Source organism: Euprymna scolopes, chromosome 45 (genome assembly GCF_053919585.1).
Source record: "Euprymna scolopes isolate OS-2025 chromosome 45, ASM5391958v1, whole genome shotgun sequence".
Lineage (NCBI taxonomy): Eukaryota > Metazoa > Mollusca > Cephalopoda > Sepiida > Sepiolidae > Euprymna > Euprymna scolopes.
Window position 1 is genome coordinate 41,793,177 of NC_136526.1, and position 15,644 is coordinate 41,808,820.

Consider the following 15,644-nt stretch of genomic DNA (forward strand, 5'->3'; position numbering starts at 1 on the left):
TTTTACAAAGGAATTCAACCTACATGTCTAATTTATTTAACCCATATTTTATTATCCACATTCTTTCTAACAATTGAATAGTTTATTTATTATTTATTTCATCCGAATTAACAATTTACTGGACATTCCATTTAAACCTATTGTTCTTTAAAACTTATGTCCAGGGTTCGATTTCTGCTTTCTCTTATTTTATTTTCATTTTAACTAATCTCTCTATTTTTATACTTACATGAAAAGGGGACAGCCCTTATCATGTAACACTGCACTAGCCTATCTTTTTTTCTTTTTTTTTATTAAGTTTTATTTATCTGTTCTTACTGTTTTTTATGATATGAGGTGATCTAAAAATAAATCTGAATGTATTTAGTCTAATTAATGCATAGGGTAATATATTCTGGTGTCTATATATATATGAAATCTAAAATATATATATATATATATATATATATATATATATATATATATATATATTTATATAAAATGGGTTAATAGATTCCAACGAAAGAAAGATGTATATTTAAATAAGGGAGTAGTCACCAACAATGGGTATTTTTAACATTATCTTCCCTTCTATCATCCCCCTCCCATACCTACACCCCCCAATGCCCCCCCCTCTGGGGAAAAAAATCTTCCCCACACTAGGAACCGATCCTGGGTCTAGCCATACCCACATGGGGAGACAAATAAATAGAAACATTAAAAAAATCCCCTATTTTAAATACACCCCTCTTTCTAAACGAACATAATATAAGACTAAAACGAAAAAAATCACAATATTAAAATCCAAGAATCCAAAAAATAAATATCAAAATAGAATGAAAGTACCCCTACCCTTACTTCAGAAGAGCCAGTTCCCCCTCCCCACCCATACACATTAGTAACGACCTCAGACCACAGCCGCCTTCCTAAGAAAGAAAATAACCCCAAAATATACACATTCCCAAACCAATAAAAGCAAACACACACACGCGCACACACACACACACACACACACACACACACACACACACACACACCCTACCCCACCCTAAAGGAAAAGAAAAAACACATTAGCAGAAAGAAATAGCGACTGAAAAGGAAACACTAGATAAATGGATAGTCCTTAATCCGCGCAGTTTCGAAGAAATACTTTCCTTCTCATCAGAGGGTAGGAATTAGCAAAATGCGGGATTGGATTTTGCATATGTAATTGTAGATAATGTTGATGCCGTAAAATGCTTCTTTTTTTTTTTTTCGGCATAAAAAGAAATGTAAAAACCGAGCAAGCAAGAGAGAGTTGGGAATAATATATACAGAGAGAGAGGAAGAGAGAAAGTAAGAGGAAATAAAAACTGGTGTAGATATTATTGATGTAAAATATAAAGCAATTTATACAGAGGACAAAAGTAGTTATCATTGCTATGTCATATTTGAATGGCACATTGGTGTTCTTTTAGCATGCGAATACTGTTAATCTGGAATGTAGGAATAGTCAGAGCTCAGCCAATCAGAATGAGCAGAAATAGTCTGGGTAGACTTTATTATTTTTGAATCGGAAAAGGGAAAGATTATGTTATGTCTGAGTTTATGATCCAGTTACGAAGGGTTCAAGCACAATATGTGTATAATGTTTATATTTCCTCCTGGTGTTGACTGGGGGTGGTAGGAGGACTTGATATTTAGAGGGAAAAATAGGAACTATTTCCTCTAAAGATGGTTGCGATTGTCATGGTGTTCCTGATAGGATGAAATGTATGATTTTATTCTAACGACTAAGTGTGTCTAAAATGTTGTTCTAAAGTTAAGATAGTCTAGATATAATAAATTTGTATGTGGCATCTTGTAAACCTATGGTACTTTGGTCCAGAAGGGAATTTCTGCAATCAAAATATTACATATGAAGATATATATATATATATATATATATATATATATATATGTGTGTGTGTGTGTATGTATGTGTGTGTGTCTGAGTATATTTTACTATCATTTTGCCCTAAACAAGGCACAGTGCCACTTTGATGTAAGGGGCTACTATTTTGGACCATATTTATAAGGACACTATGATGATAGTTGCGATACATATGTCAGTTCACACTACACTTCAACTTTTGCATGTTAGTACAGTTAGGGAAGTAGGGACCTGGGATGGAATTCCAAAATGTAGTAGTTCAAAGTAGGAAGCATCTAGGGATCTCGACAATGTATGGGTGGGATTTTGCTGCTTTACAGGTCAGTTAGAGGTGTTTATGTGGAATTGAAGGGGGTATAAGTACTTAAAGTTCATCCAAGCACATTTCATTAAAAAAGCCACAGGGATGCAACAAATTGATAAAAAATACAAAGAAAATCCAACTTTTGCAAAATTCTAGAAAACCATTCTTAACATAGGGAGGAGGGCATTGGAAAAACACATTAGAAGTTATTTTCCTTTTAAAAAATAAATACTACTTGATCAATTTATGATTTTTGGTGTATGACATTTTCTTTCCATCATAAGACTTATTTTTGTTTTTATTCATGGGAGGGTATTATGGACAAAATGAATTATTATTATTTTTTTTTTCTTTGTCGATTTTTATAGCCCCTATCCTGAAGAAGGTCTTGAATTCAACACCCTTTGGTGCCGAATGGTGATCTTCGATGTCAAAGTATTAACCTTGAGTCTCCGGGATTATCCGCAACCAATGCTTGATGTGAAAGACATGCATGCCTGGGGAAAATTGATCGGTGCTGTCCAGGAAGGTGTCAAAAGATGTAAGTCTGTAGAAATGAAAAATAAAACAAATTAGTTTCATTTATGTTTTTAATTACTGCAAGATTTTCTTGGAATCTATTTAGTCCGTGTCATGTTTCCTTTGAATTTTGGGAATTATTATTTATCTAAACTTATAGACAATATTAAAAGTTAAAAAGAATGCAAAAAATACTTTTTCAATTTATTGTCATGTTAATTTATTACAATGATCACCAAACAAGTTATTTTATATTTTCCTCGCATTGTCGTTCCTGTTTATTAATTTTTGTATTAATGCGGCCATTTGATTTCTTTTTGTTATAACTTTTTTCTTACAATGTTTTTGCATTTTGAATGACACCGGTCATTATTATTATTACTAGCAGAACCTGTGGAAATTCCACGGTAGTTGAAAATTTTTAAAACATTATAAATAAAATGAATAAAAATAAAACTAAACAAATAATGACGAATTTAAAACAGTTTTTTTAGCAAATTCTTTTCTAGCCTTTTAAAGCAAAAAAGAATTAAAAATTTTTCAATTAAAATTCACCCCACACATTTTGGTTTTTTTTCTGAATAATTTTTTATATAAATTATAAAGGAACAGAGGTCAATTCATTTGCACATTTTTTTTTAATTTTAAAGTTTCTTGCATACATTGCAGTTTGTTTACAGTTTCAAATTGGCTATTTTATTTTTTTTTTATTTTATAAATAAAAAAAAAAGTCATGTTGAGAGAAGACTAAGTTTTTTTGCATACACGATAACGCCTATCACATCCGGGTGTAAATTTGCATACACAATGATGCCTATCACATCCGGGTGTAAATTTGCATACACAATGATGCCTATAATATCTGCTTGTAAATTTGCATACACAATGATGCCTATCACATCCGGGTGTAAATTTGTATACACAATGATGCCTATCACATCCGGGTGTAAATTTGCATACACAATGATGCCTATAATATCTGGGTGTAAATTTGCATACACAATGATGCCTATAATATCTGGGTGTAAATTTGCATACACAATGATGCCTATAATATCTGGGTGTAAATTTGCATACATAATGATGCCTATAATATCTGGGTGTAAATTTGCATACATAATGATGCCTATCACATCTGGGTGTAAATTTGCATACACAATGATGCCTATAATATCTGGGTGTAAATTTGCATACACAATGATGCCTATAATATCTGGGTGTAAATTTGCATACACAATGATGCCTATAATATCTGGGTGTAAATTTGCATACACAATGATGCCTATAATATCTGGGTGTAATTTTCATACATAATGATGCCTATCACATCCGGGTGTAAATTTGCATATACGATGATGCCTATCACATCCGGGTGTATATTTGCATACACAATGATGCCTATAATATCTGGGTGTAAATTTGAATACATAATGATGCCTATAACATCCAGGTGTAAATTTGCATATACGATGATGTCTATCACATTTGGGTATAAATTTGCATACACAATGGTGCTTATAACATATAGGTGTAAATTTGCATACACAATGATGCCTATAACATCCAGGTGTAAATTTGCATATACGATGATGTCTATCACATTCGGGTATAAATTTCCATACACAATGGTGCTTATAACATATAGGTGTAAATTTGCATACACGATGATGCCTATAATATTCGGTTGTGAATTTGTATACATGATGATCCCTATAACATCCAAGTGTAAATTTGCATACACAAAGATTCTTATAACAACTGAGTGCAAATTTGCATACACGATGATGCCTCTAACATCCTGGTGTAAATTTGCATACACGCGTATGCCTATCAAATTTGGGTGTAAATTAGCATACACGATGATGCCCATTACATCCAGGTGTAAATTTGTATACACAATGGTGCTTATAACATGGGTGTGAATTTGCATACATGATGATGCCTGTCACATCAGGGTGTGAATTTGCATACATGACGACAGTTATTGTTTCCTTTCTTTAATATTACTAGTTATTATTTTTGAACTATACATTACCAGCCAAAGAAAGAACATTAAAATTTGAAACTAATGCCATATTTATAGCTTATGCCCGTCATAGAATGGGTATTCTACTGGCATATATATTATTTAATGTTGAAATTTTTACATAATGCATTTTGACGTCTGTAGTTTTTAAAAGGAATATTACTAAACAAACGATTTGTTTGTTCACAGGGCTAGAAATAAACGAGTGTCATTTTTCATCTTTTTTCGTAATATGATGCATGCAACTAAAATTTTACCATTCTATATATTATAGTATTATTATTATTATTATTATTATAATTATTGTACTATTATTATACTATTATTTTACTATTATGCTATTATTATTGTACTATAATTATACTATTATTATTGTACTATTATTATTATACTATTATTATTGTACTGTTATTATTATACTATTATTATTATACTATTATTATTATACTATTATTATTATACTATTATTATTGTACTATTATTATTATACTATTATTATTGTACTGTTATTATTGTACTATTATTATTATACTATTATTATTGTACTATTATTATTATACTATTATTATTGTACTATTATTATTATACTATTATTATTATACTATTATTATTATACTATTATTATTATACTATTATTATTATACTATTATTATTGTACTATTATTATTATACTATTATTATTGTACTGTTATTATTATAATATTATTATTGTACTATTATTATTACTTCATGTTAAGATCAAAAATTGTTATTTTTCTATTTTATCCTATTTTTATTTTTTTACTATCCAGCCAAACGTTCGTGCATTGTTGAAGTTGATGACCCATGGGAAAATATGACTGTCGAACGGAGTCTGCCTTCCATAAAATTCTTTTATGACCTCAGCTGTGGTAGGTTGAGTTGTATTTTATCTATTTATACCTGTACATGTATAAAGTTGAGTTTTTGTTGCTCTGACATTGATATTAAAAGCCTACTTTATGTATTTAAGTTAATGATATGCGAGAGACTTCATGAAGATTAACTAATTTGCATATTCCTTTGAAAAACGAATTTTCATAATTATTGATTCTTTTATGGTTTCTTATCAAATGATTGGTTTCATTTAACTATTACACTCGGTTCTATTTATGTATATTTTCTATATTGTGCATAACTCTGTAGTGTTTAAGATAAAAACAGTTCTAGCACATGTATATATGTTACTGTGTATGAGTGGAACGTCTCTACCAAACGCTTCTGTCAATTTTTAGTCTACAGACTTACAACTTGATATATAGAGGATTTGGACCTGTGAAACAATTTTGATTTGGTTTTTATCTGGTAATAATAGCGTCTAAGGGTTCAAAATCTAAAAAAAAAATTGGAACTTGGCAGGTGAAAGTCGACTAAACGTGTTATTTCTATATATGTGCAAATATAAATTTATATCTTTAACGACATTACTTTTTAAAGTTTTTGTATCAGACGGTAACGAATAAGGCTGGAGAGTATATTGTTTTGGTTTTGATTCTAGCTGATGGCAACCAAGTCATATTTTTAAAAACTTTTGAATGTATTAGGTACAATGTAATAAGTAATAGAAAATTGGCTCTATAATAATAAATATGAAATCTGCATGAATTAAAATATTTAAGCGTATTTTATGACCAGCCATGCGGTGGGGGGGGGGTGCTACTACTATATATTGGGTACAATATAATAATCAATAGAGAATGAGTTCTGTAATAATAATAATAATAATTATGAACTCTGCATAAGCTAAAATATTATATTTTATGATCAGACGACACCTGGTGGCCTGCTAGTATATAAATAAAAGTGACTTTGTTTGTCTGAGAAATGTTCTCTACTAAAATACTCTGTCAATTTTTGGTCTACAGACTTGAAATGATATATAAGGGATGCGGACCTGTGAAACAATGTTAATTTGGTTTTTAGCCGGTAAAAATAGCTGCTAACAAGGTCAACATTGAAAAAAAAATTGAAACTTAGCAGGTGTAAATTGACTAAATGTGTTATTACTAAGGCTATGACAACAGAATATTCTTATCAACGTTTTGACTCTCGAGTATATATCCAACACAGTTAGACAACCAAGAACCATATCACGCAAGATAAAAGCACATAAGATATCAATGGATACACACTCGAGAGTCAAAATAATGAAAAGAATATGCTGTTGTTCTAGCCTTAGTTATTACAATGCATATGCAAATATACGTTTATAAGCTTGACAATGTCAAATTTTTAACTTTTGATGTGTGTATGGACTTAGCTCAGATGGTAAAAAATCTCACTGGAGAGCTATATGTTGCGACTTGGATGTGAGGGGACTACTATTGGGGACCATACTTAGAGAAGATAAGCAACAGAGATATTTACATCAAGGAAGTACAAGTGCTTTGACTTCACCAGAGCATATTCCATTAAAATATCTTGTAAAACATTGCGGCTATGGGACAGGGTTTGGATCTTAGTTGATAGAGCAGGATCGATTAGATTGGATACTCTTCCTTAGACTCTGTTTAAGAGGGAGAGAGACTAATCGTAGATGCACTAGCCCAGATGTGACAACAATACGCAATGTATAGGGTGAATAGTGGCTTTGTAGAGATACAGGATACTCTCAGGTGAGAGTAATTTTCTAGCACGGTAGAGGGAGCTTGCCTTCTCTACTGAATCCTTGGTTATGTCTGAGTTTTAGCACAACTGCCCTTTATGTAACAAATAATGACCCTCTATGTTCAAGTTATTATTTCATTGATTCTTTTTTATTTTATGTATTTATTTTTTCTTGTGTACATTTTATAGATATTGAAAGTTTTACAATGGCCTATGGATCTTGCTGGGAACCAACGTTTGCTCAAACCAGTTTAATGATGGAGATGATCAACAAGCCATCTGTGGATCCGAGCCGTCCTTTACCGTTTTGGGATAAGCTCCGGTTATTACTGCATGGCCGATTGACCATGTCTGTCCAGCAAATGAGTTGGCTTTACCATGCTTCGTTTGATCCCTGCAACATTACCGAATTTATGGACTGGACATGGACTAATTTGATTCTAGACTGGACAAATGGTAAGTGGTCAATGAGAAGCTTATTGTATTTGACAGAATATTAGGTACTTGTTTAGAATTACACTTATTAAAAAAAAATGTAGAAAAATCTTTATGGTGTACGTACTTGTCATAGAACAAAAATGTCATATTCCAAAATATCATATAAATTGATCAAATTTTTTTTTTTTTTATTTAACAAAATCAAATTCTACAATGAGCCGAATGAGAGTTGCTAGGTGCCATATTTTGAAAATTTGACAAAATTCAAGGGCGACAATTCAATTCGACTATAAGAGATTTTGTTTGTAATAAAAATAATTAAAACTTTTTAATTGCTAAAAATTGTAAAATTTTTATTTTTTTTAAATAAAAAATCCCCCCCCCCCAAAAAAAACTTGATCAATTTACATGGTTTTTGGAATATAACATCTTTGTTCTGTGATGAGTACATACATTATAAATATTTTTCTGTATTTTTCGTTTTTTTTTAATCCAGTGTATTTCTAGTCGCCAAATATTAATGTGTTCATGATGAAGAAAGCTATAGTAATCCTTTTTATGATATCTGATGCACATCACTTAGTATTTATTCTTAACTAGCTTGATGCCTGGCATTGCCCAGTCGTACAATACACTCAAACATGATATTTTAATTTATGCAAATTGTGTATGTATTATTATAGAATCAATCCTTTATTGAATACTAGCCTGGGTGCCCGGCGTTGTCCGGGTGTTTGGAGGCGTATGTTGTGAAAAAAGAAACAAAGAAAGTGCTAGTAGGCAAGCAGGCAGGCAGGCTTGAACCTGTATTGCGAAGGAGGAAAAGAATGTGAAAAAAAAAAGTGACGTCTTTGCCGTTGCGTCCATTGCCAAACCAGAAGTCATGAAGGTTTAAATTAAGGCTAGTCAATCGAAAAGAGGCGATGACTTTCAAAAATATCGGAAAAAAAGCGACCCCTCTCTGTAGAAAAGTGCCCAGTTGAGTGTTTTTAGCTAATTTTTCGATTTTTCAATTTTTCAAAGGGTTGAACTTCAAGACGATACCAATCTTGTGAAAATCCGTCGCCTCTGTTGAGAGTTTTAGGCAGACATGATGATTGCAACGTCTTGTCAGACGAGTGCCACTCCCTCAGACATTTAAAATCCATGAGCCCAAATGGCTGAGGGAGTATCTATACAAATATGATGTTACAGAGTTTTAGCTTTGTACGACAGCTAAGTCTCTCTCTCGGTTCAAAATGTTGAGATCCAGCAACAAGCAAGAGCAAGATAGCCAGCAACAAATTAAACTGCAGACCAGCTTAATGCGTGTAATGGTCTTCCGCTTTATGGTTTTTTAAATCAGAGATTTGCTTCTCCTAGAAAGGTTGCCTTCACCACGGCTTACGGGAGCCCTCTCCACTCCAATACACATATACACACACACAAATATACACGGTGCTAGTTGGCCGTTGACGCAGAAAAAGAGTTCATTCGCCCTTTGGAAGGTCTTGTTTTTAATCCTTCAGGGAGACTAGCCGCCCTCCTCACCAAACAAGTCTGGTGGGGGAACCAGTTTAGTCGCCGGTGACCCGACCATGAGGCAGGTAGTACTGGGTTACATGGTACCAGTAGCACATGACATGACCTGACATATAGGCAGACATACATACATACATTTAAACAGACAGGTGAGATTTATATTATAGATTATATTACCAGGTATAATTCGCAAAAAAAAAAAAAATATAATGATGATGCAGTTTATCAAATTACACCTGTTTGTTTACAGTATCATGTCAGCTGATATTTGGGCTTGACGATGGATTCCCTGGAAACTTCTGATTAATGCTTAGTTTTAAAATATGCAAACAAAGAAATGATTTACGGCGATTTTAAATGGTATTCTTCTTTTATCGTAAATTGAACTCATTAATAAGAAAAATTAAAATAAAATGGTGAGGTACACCCGGGTTTGAACATGGGATCATTTGATGTCTAGTTGAATGCTCTACCACTGACCTATGTTTCCAGATGACAATAAATCTGTTTTTTTTTCAAGAAGAAATTATTTGCTGACATTTAATTATCTCCCTTGCCAGTGCAACCTAAAAATTTTTTCCTGTAAAAATTTTTTTTATCTGTAAGAAAGAAAGACTATTTTTAGGATTAGATTTTTTTTTCAATTTTTGATACTTATTGGACAAACGTCTGTACAAAACATATCTAAGAACACTGCCAGGCATATAAATTACCTTTGTGATAGGCTCAGCTGTTTCTATATCTATAAAGAAGGAATTCACACACACACACAAAGTTACTTTTCTATAATAGTAGAGATTTATCACAAATGAACACTAAGTTGGGTGAGAATCTTTCTTTTCACTATAATCTAATATATAAATGGCTGTTTGTCTGTCCGTCTCCATATTTTCAAACTCTATCTCTCCCGAAACTAAAAATCGCAGAGCGACACTCGGTGCCTCAAATGATTGTCGTCTCACATTTTGGCCAGCTAATTTTGGGTTATTTAATGAAGATGACGATAACAGTCTGCCAATAAATAAATAAAAAAAATAATATACAAATTACTCATTTCAAAAGATTAAAAAAAAATATACAAATTATTACTCATTTCAAAAGATTAAAAAAAAATATACAAATTACTCATTTCAAAAGATTTTTAAAAAAATACAAATTACTCATTTCAAAAGATTAAAAAAAAATATACAAATTACTCATTTCAAAAAATTAAAAAAAAATATACAAATTACTCATTTCAAAAGATTTTAAAAAAATATACAAATTACTCATTTCAAAAGATTAAAAAAAATATATACAAATTACTCATTTCAAAAGATTAAAAAAAATATACAAATTACTCATTTCAAAAGATTAAAAAAAATATACAAATTACTCATTTCAAAAGAATAAAAAAATATACAAATTACTCATTTCAAAAGATTTTAAAAAAAATATACAAATTATTCATTTCACAAGATTAAAAAAAAAAATACAAATTTCTCATTTCAAAAGATTAAAAAAAAATACAAATTACTCATTTCAAAATATTAAAAAAAAATACAAATTACTCATTTCAAAAGATACCAAAAAAATATACAAATTACTCATTTCAAAAGATTAAAAAAAATATACAAATTACTCATTTCAAAAGATTTTTAAAAAAATATACAAATTACTCATTTCAAAAGATTAAAAAAAATATACAAATTACTCATTTCAAAAGATACCAAAAAAAATATACAAATTACTTATTTCAAAAGATTTAAAAAAAAAAGAAATTACTCGTTTCAAAAGATTAAAAAAAATATACAAATTACTCATTTCAAAAGATTAAAAAAAAATATATACAAATTACTCATTTCAAAAGATTAAAAAAAATATACAAATTACTCATTTCAAAAGATTTAAAAAAAAAAAAAATACAAATTACTCATTTCAAAAGATACCAAAAAAAAAAAAAATTGATTTTGTATTTTTTTTATCTTTGTAGGGAAATTTGCACTGAAAGGAGATTTGGACATCTATGCTCGGACTGCATCAAAATACGATGATTGTCGGATGTTCCATTTACCAAATTTAAAGTTCTGGTTAGTTCCCACCATTTTTCTATTTCATTATCATCATTACTTTTTTTTATAATTCGCAATCAAAACTAACTTTGCAAAAGAGATATTTTGCAAAGTTAGTTTTGATTACTTAAGCTACTATTGCTTTGTTTGTTCTGACTTCTGCAGAAACTCGCATTGTGCTTAAGGACTGTCTATTCTATGTGAAGTTCTTGTGGGTCACAGCTATTTATTAACCTGCAGGATTGCAGTTTTTTACCCCTAACACCAAAAGGAATGAGACTCGATGGTTGCATGGAAAGTTTGGAAGATTTGATCCAGAACACAAAGGAATGACGCAAACACATTCTTATTCCATCGATTTGCAATTCTGTACCTGATATGTCTTTGGTTGTGCATACATAACCAAAGATGACCGAAGGAAAACGGATTCTGATGCCAATGTCTGGATTTTTATTAGAACCCTGTTATACCGCTTGGTGCCGGACCTGTCCACCAGGGGTGATCTTACCAGGAACCAGAGTTCCAGACTACATTAAATAACCCCCCAAAAGAGGTTGATATGTCATAAAACAAAGCAACCAAACCAAACATCATAAATGAATATTAAAAAATAGAAAGAACGATAAAATTGTCGCCCTAAAGAAAACGACACTACAGCTTTATTTTAAAACTTTTATTGAAAGAAATAAATTCAAGTAACTTGATTATGTAGTAGAGCTGACATCTATTCAATGTAGCTGCCTTCAGCCTCAATCACTGCCTCGATATGGGTCCGGAACTGGGAGCATGTCTTTTCCACAAGTGCCGACGGGAGTTCGGATGGCAGCAATCAGGCTGGCTTTGTTGTTGTGGGAGGTTATGTTGGTGATGTTCTCGACATATGACCAAACAAAGTAGTCCAACAGGTTCAGGTCGGCAAAGAAGGGAGTCCAGTGAGATAAGGGTACAAAGGCGTAGCACTCCTCATAGGCCGGTGGTGAGTCCTGCAGCCACACTCAGGGTCTGCCAGCATCCACCTGATTGCAACAGGGGATCACCATACTCTTCAGCACATCCAGGTACACTAAAGTTGACCTCTCCAATCAACAATAAATACTTGAGCAGGACCCTCATCACAGCCTCTTTTATCTTTTCAATTGTCTCATTATGACAGCCTCTAAGGTTTCCCTTGAGCTTAGGGAATAACCAAAAGTCACAAGGAGCAAGGTCTGGACTATAGGGAGGGTGAGAAACTGTTTTGATGCCCATCTTGGTCAAATATTTTGTAACAAGGATGGAGTTGTCGACTGGTGCATTCGTCTAAATCTTCTGCATCTTCAGTTCATCGTGTACAGTTCTCACACTGACATCAAACTGTGACACACGATTGTCCTTATCCATGAAATTCTTTATTTGGCCAATCAGCTCTGGTGTTCTGACTTCCTTACTCTTCCCACACCTCTCACCATCCCTCACAGACTCCCTGCCTTCCTTGAATCTCTTATGTCATTCAAAACTGATTCTCGATTCATGCAAGATAGTCCAAAAGCAGTCTGAAGCATTCCATACATTTCTGTGGCATTTTTTCCAAATTTAAAACAGAATTTTATTGCATATCGTTTTTTTTAAAGTGTTCTCACATCCAGATTGCATTTTTGTAAATTCACCAGCTGTGACAATCAGGCTTTAGTAGGGTGTATTCCAATTGCTGCTGTAGCTGTTCATTTGAACCTGAAATCATGAAAATTGGTTAGTTATCTCATACTAGCGGGGGTATCCGGCGTTGCCCGGGGTGTTGTTTGTTGGGGGGGGGTATATGTAGGAGAGGGTGACCCTGTTTTAATATTATAAAAAAAAACACGATGTTAAGAAAAATTGGAAAAACCAATACAAAGCAAAACAGTGAACAAACGTTAAAAAAAAAAAAAAAAGGAAAAAAAAAAAGGAAAAAAAAAGGTGTAAAAGAGGAAAGAAAGTTTAGGTAGGAAGACAGGCTCGAACCCGAAACATCGAGGCTAAGGCGGAAAAAAATGCCCGACAAGTTACCTTTACACCAAATAGACATACAACTCAGAACGGATAAAATTAAAGCTTTAAAAACACTTGCAGGTGGTTTTAAACTAACGTCAACGTTTTCTAGGTCAAACACTGTCGTAGTAGCAGGAGTAGAGAAAATGAAGGAACGATTTTTTCAGCACCCCTCCCTGTACAAAACTGATGATTTTAGGGTGAAGGAATTAATGTTTTTGGCCAATTTTTCGATATTTGTCGGGCGAAGGTGTGAACTTTAAAATGGTACCTATCTGTCAAAAATCCGTGACCTGTGTCGAAAGTTTTTGCAAGACATACAAACACACATTTTTGCTTTTATATATATACTAGCAAAAGTACCTGTCGTTGACTGGGTTCAAAAACAGCCTACAGAAAATGGACTCTGATTTATTAAAGTACTAGCTTGGGGTACCCGGCGTTGCCCGGGTGTTTTTGGGTGTGTGTGAAAAAAAAGAGGTGGGTTTGAAAAAAAAAAAGGAAGCTTTTCCGACGCGCAGTTGGAAAATAGTGTGAAAAAAAAAGCAAACAGGTGTTCGTTTTTGATTGACGTGTGAGACAGTTTTTAATGAGGTCAATTGAAAAAGCCGCTCGCCCGTCTGATATGACGAAGTCGACACTGGCTCTGGGCCTGTGATTAGAGTCGAGTTTACCGAAAAGTGAATGTAACACGTGCCGATGCGGGAAATGTGGAATAATTAAGGTTTGAAAGTGAATAAAATTAAATAGACAGGCAAGGTCCGCGGGTAACTCTGAGATATTAGAATTTATGGATGATATAAACAGTTTTAAGAAGTTGCGAAGCGAGCGAGCGCTTTTCCGAAAGAAGCCTTTTGCAGACATCGCGGAAAAGCGCACACGCACACACACACATTTTGGCTTTTATATAATAGATAGAAGAAGACGTTTAGCAATAACATACTGTATTTTCAAGAGTCTACAGCAATTTTAAATGCTTTTACAAAAACACTTATTGAAGGTACCTCATACAATGAATAACCTTCTATAATATAAATCTCACCTGTTTTTTTAAATGTATGTTTGTATGTCTGCATAAAACTTTCAACTGAGGCGACAAATTTTCATGAGATCAGTATTATTTTGAAGCTCGACCCTTCGGACAACAAATATTGAAAAATTGGCTAAAAACATTAATTCCTTCACTCTCAACTAGACACTTTTCTACAAGGAGGGGTCACTTTTTTTACTGATATTTTCAAAAGTCATCCCCTCTTTTCGATTGACTAACCTTAGTTTAAACCTTCACCACTTTTGGTTTGACGATGGACACAACGGCAAAAACGTCACATTTTTTTTTTTTCTTCTCACATTCTTTTTCACGGTACAAGTTCAAGCCTGCCTGCTTACTACCACTTTTTTTTTTTTCTCAACACACACCTCCAAGCACCCGGGCAATGCCGAACAACCAGGCTAGTAATCTATATATGTAAATGTAAATATATATAAAATGCATAATGTGTGTGACCATTTCGTGTATGTCTCGCAAAGGCTTTTCTTACACATGGTCCCGGGGGGGGGGGTGGAACGATCACTTAGAAGTGTTTATATATCCTCTAGATAATAATATCTAGGAGTTGGGAAAGCGTGTAACGTATAGATTTATTTACGTCGACTTTTACAAAATTATTGCTATTTTGGCTTCTCACGTGTTGATTGGGCTTTTTCCTATAAAAAGCGAAACTAATTCAAAGGTCACAACCGTTCTCAGCACCGCGCCGGGAAACGTCCAGAAGCAATTTGCTTTGATCAATGTTGTATATCAGACAATTGCTATTCAATCTGGACAATGGAGAGCAGGTCTCCCCCTTTTGGGAAAAAAAACCAGTCAAAGTTGGATAAAAAAAACCTCCCCCACAGCAAAAGTAAACTGCGTGACTTCTATTTGACCCCATTAATTAGGTCAAAGAGTTAACTTTTATTACTGCTAAATTCAAACGTGTTTGCGTTGTATGTCGCGGTGGCCCAATGGTTAACGTCGCACGTTTTTTTTTCACACTTTAATTTCCAACTTAGCCTCAAGGCTCCGGGTTCGATCCTCATACTACCTACCAAAATTTTTTTTTATTTTAAACTCCCCCCCCCCCCGGAGTTTTCATTTACCCAAATCACCCGGGCAATGCCGGGTACCCCCCCCAGTAAATCTATAAATATAAAAGCGAAAATGTAGGTATGTTCGCTTTTTGTGTATGTCCGCAAAAGGCTTTGCCGCTTGGTTCTCAC

General features: G+C 33.1%; 1 protein-coding gene across 2 annotated transcripts in view; it reads left to right on the plus strand.

Annotated features, from left to right (window-relative positions):
* Positions 1–15,644, plus strand: part of LOC145269494 (protein hobbit-like) — a 387,158-nt gene that overhangs the window by 257,524 nt on the left and 113,990 nt on the right. For both annotated transcript variants that reach the window (XM_080125227.1, XM_080125228.1), the window contains exons 30-33: positions 2,564–2,736; positions 5,532–5,630; positions 7,555–7,821; positions 11,297–11,393. In XM_080125227.1, coding sequence (XP_079981353.1) covers positions 2,564–2,736; positions 5,532–5,630; positions 7,555–7,821; positions 11,297–11,393 — 636 coding nt within the window. The remainder of the gene's footprint in view (positions 1–2,563; positions 2,737–5,531; positions 5,631–7,554; positions 7,822–11,296; positions 11,394–15,644) is intronic.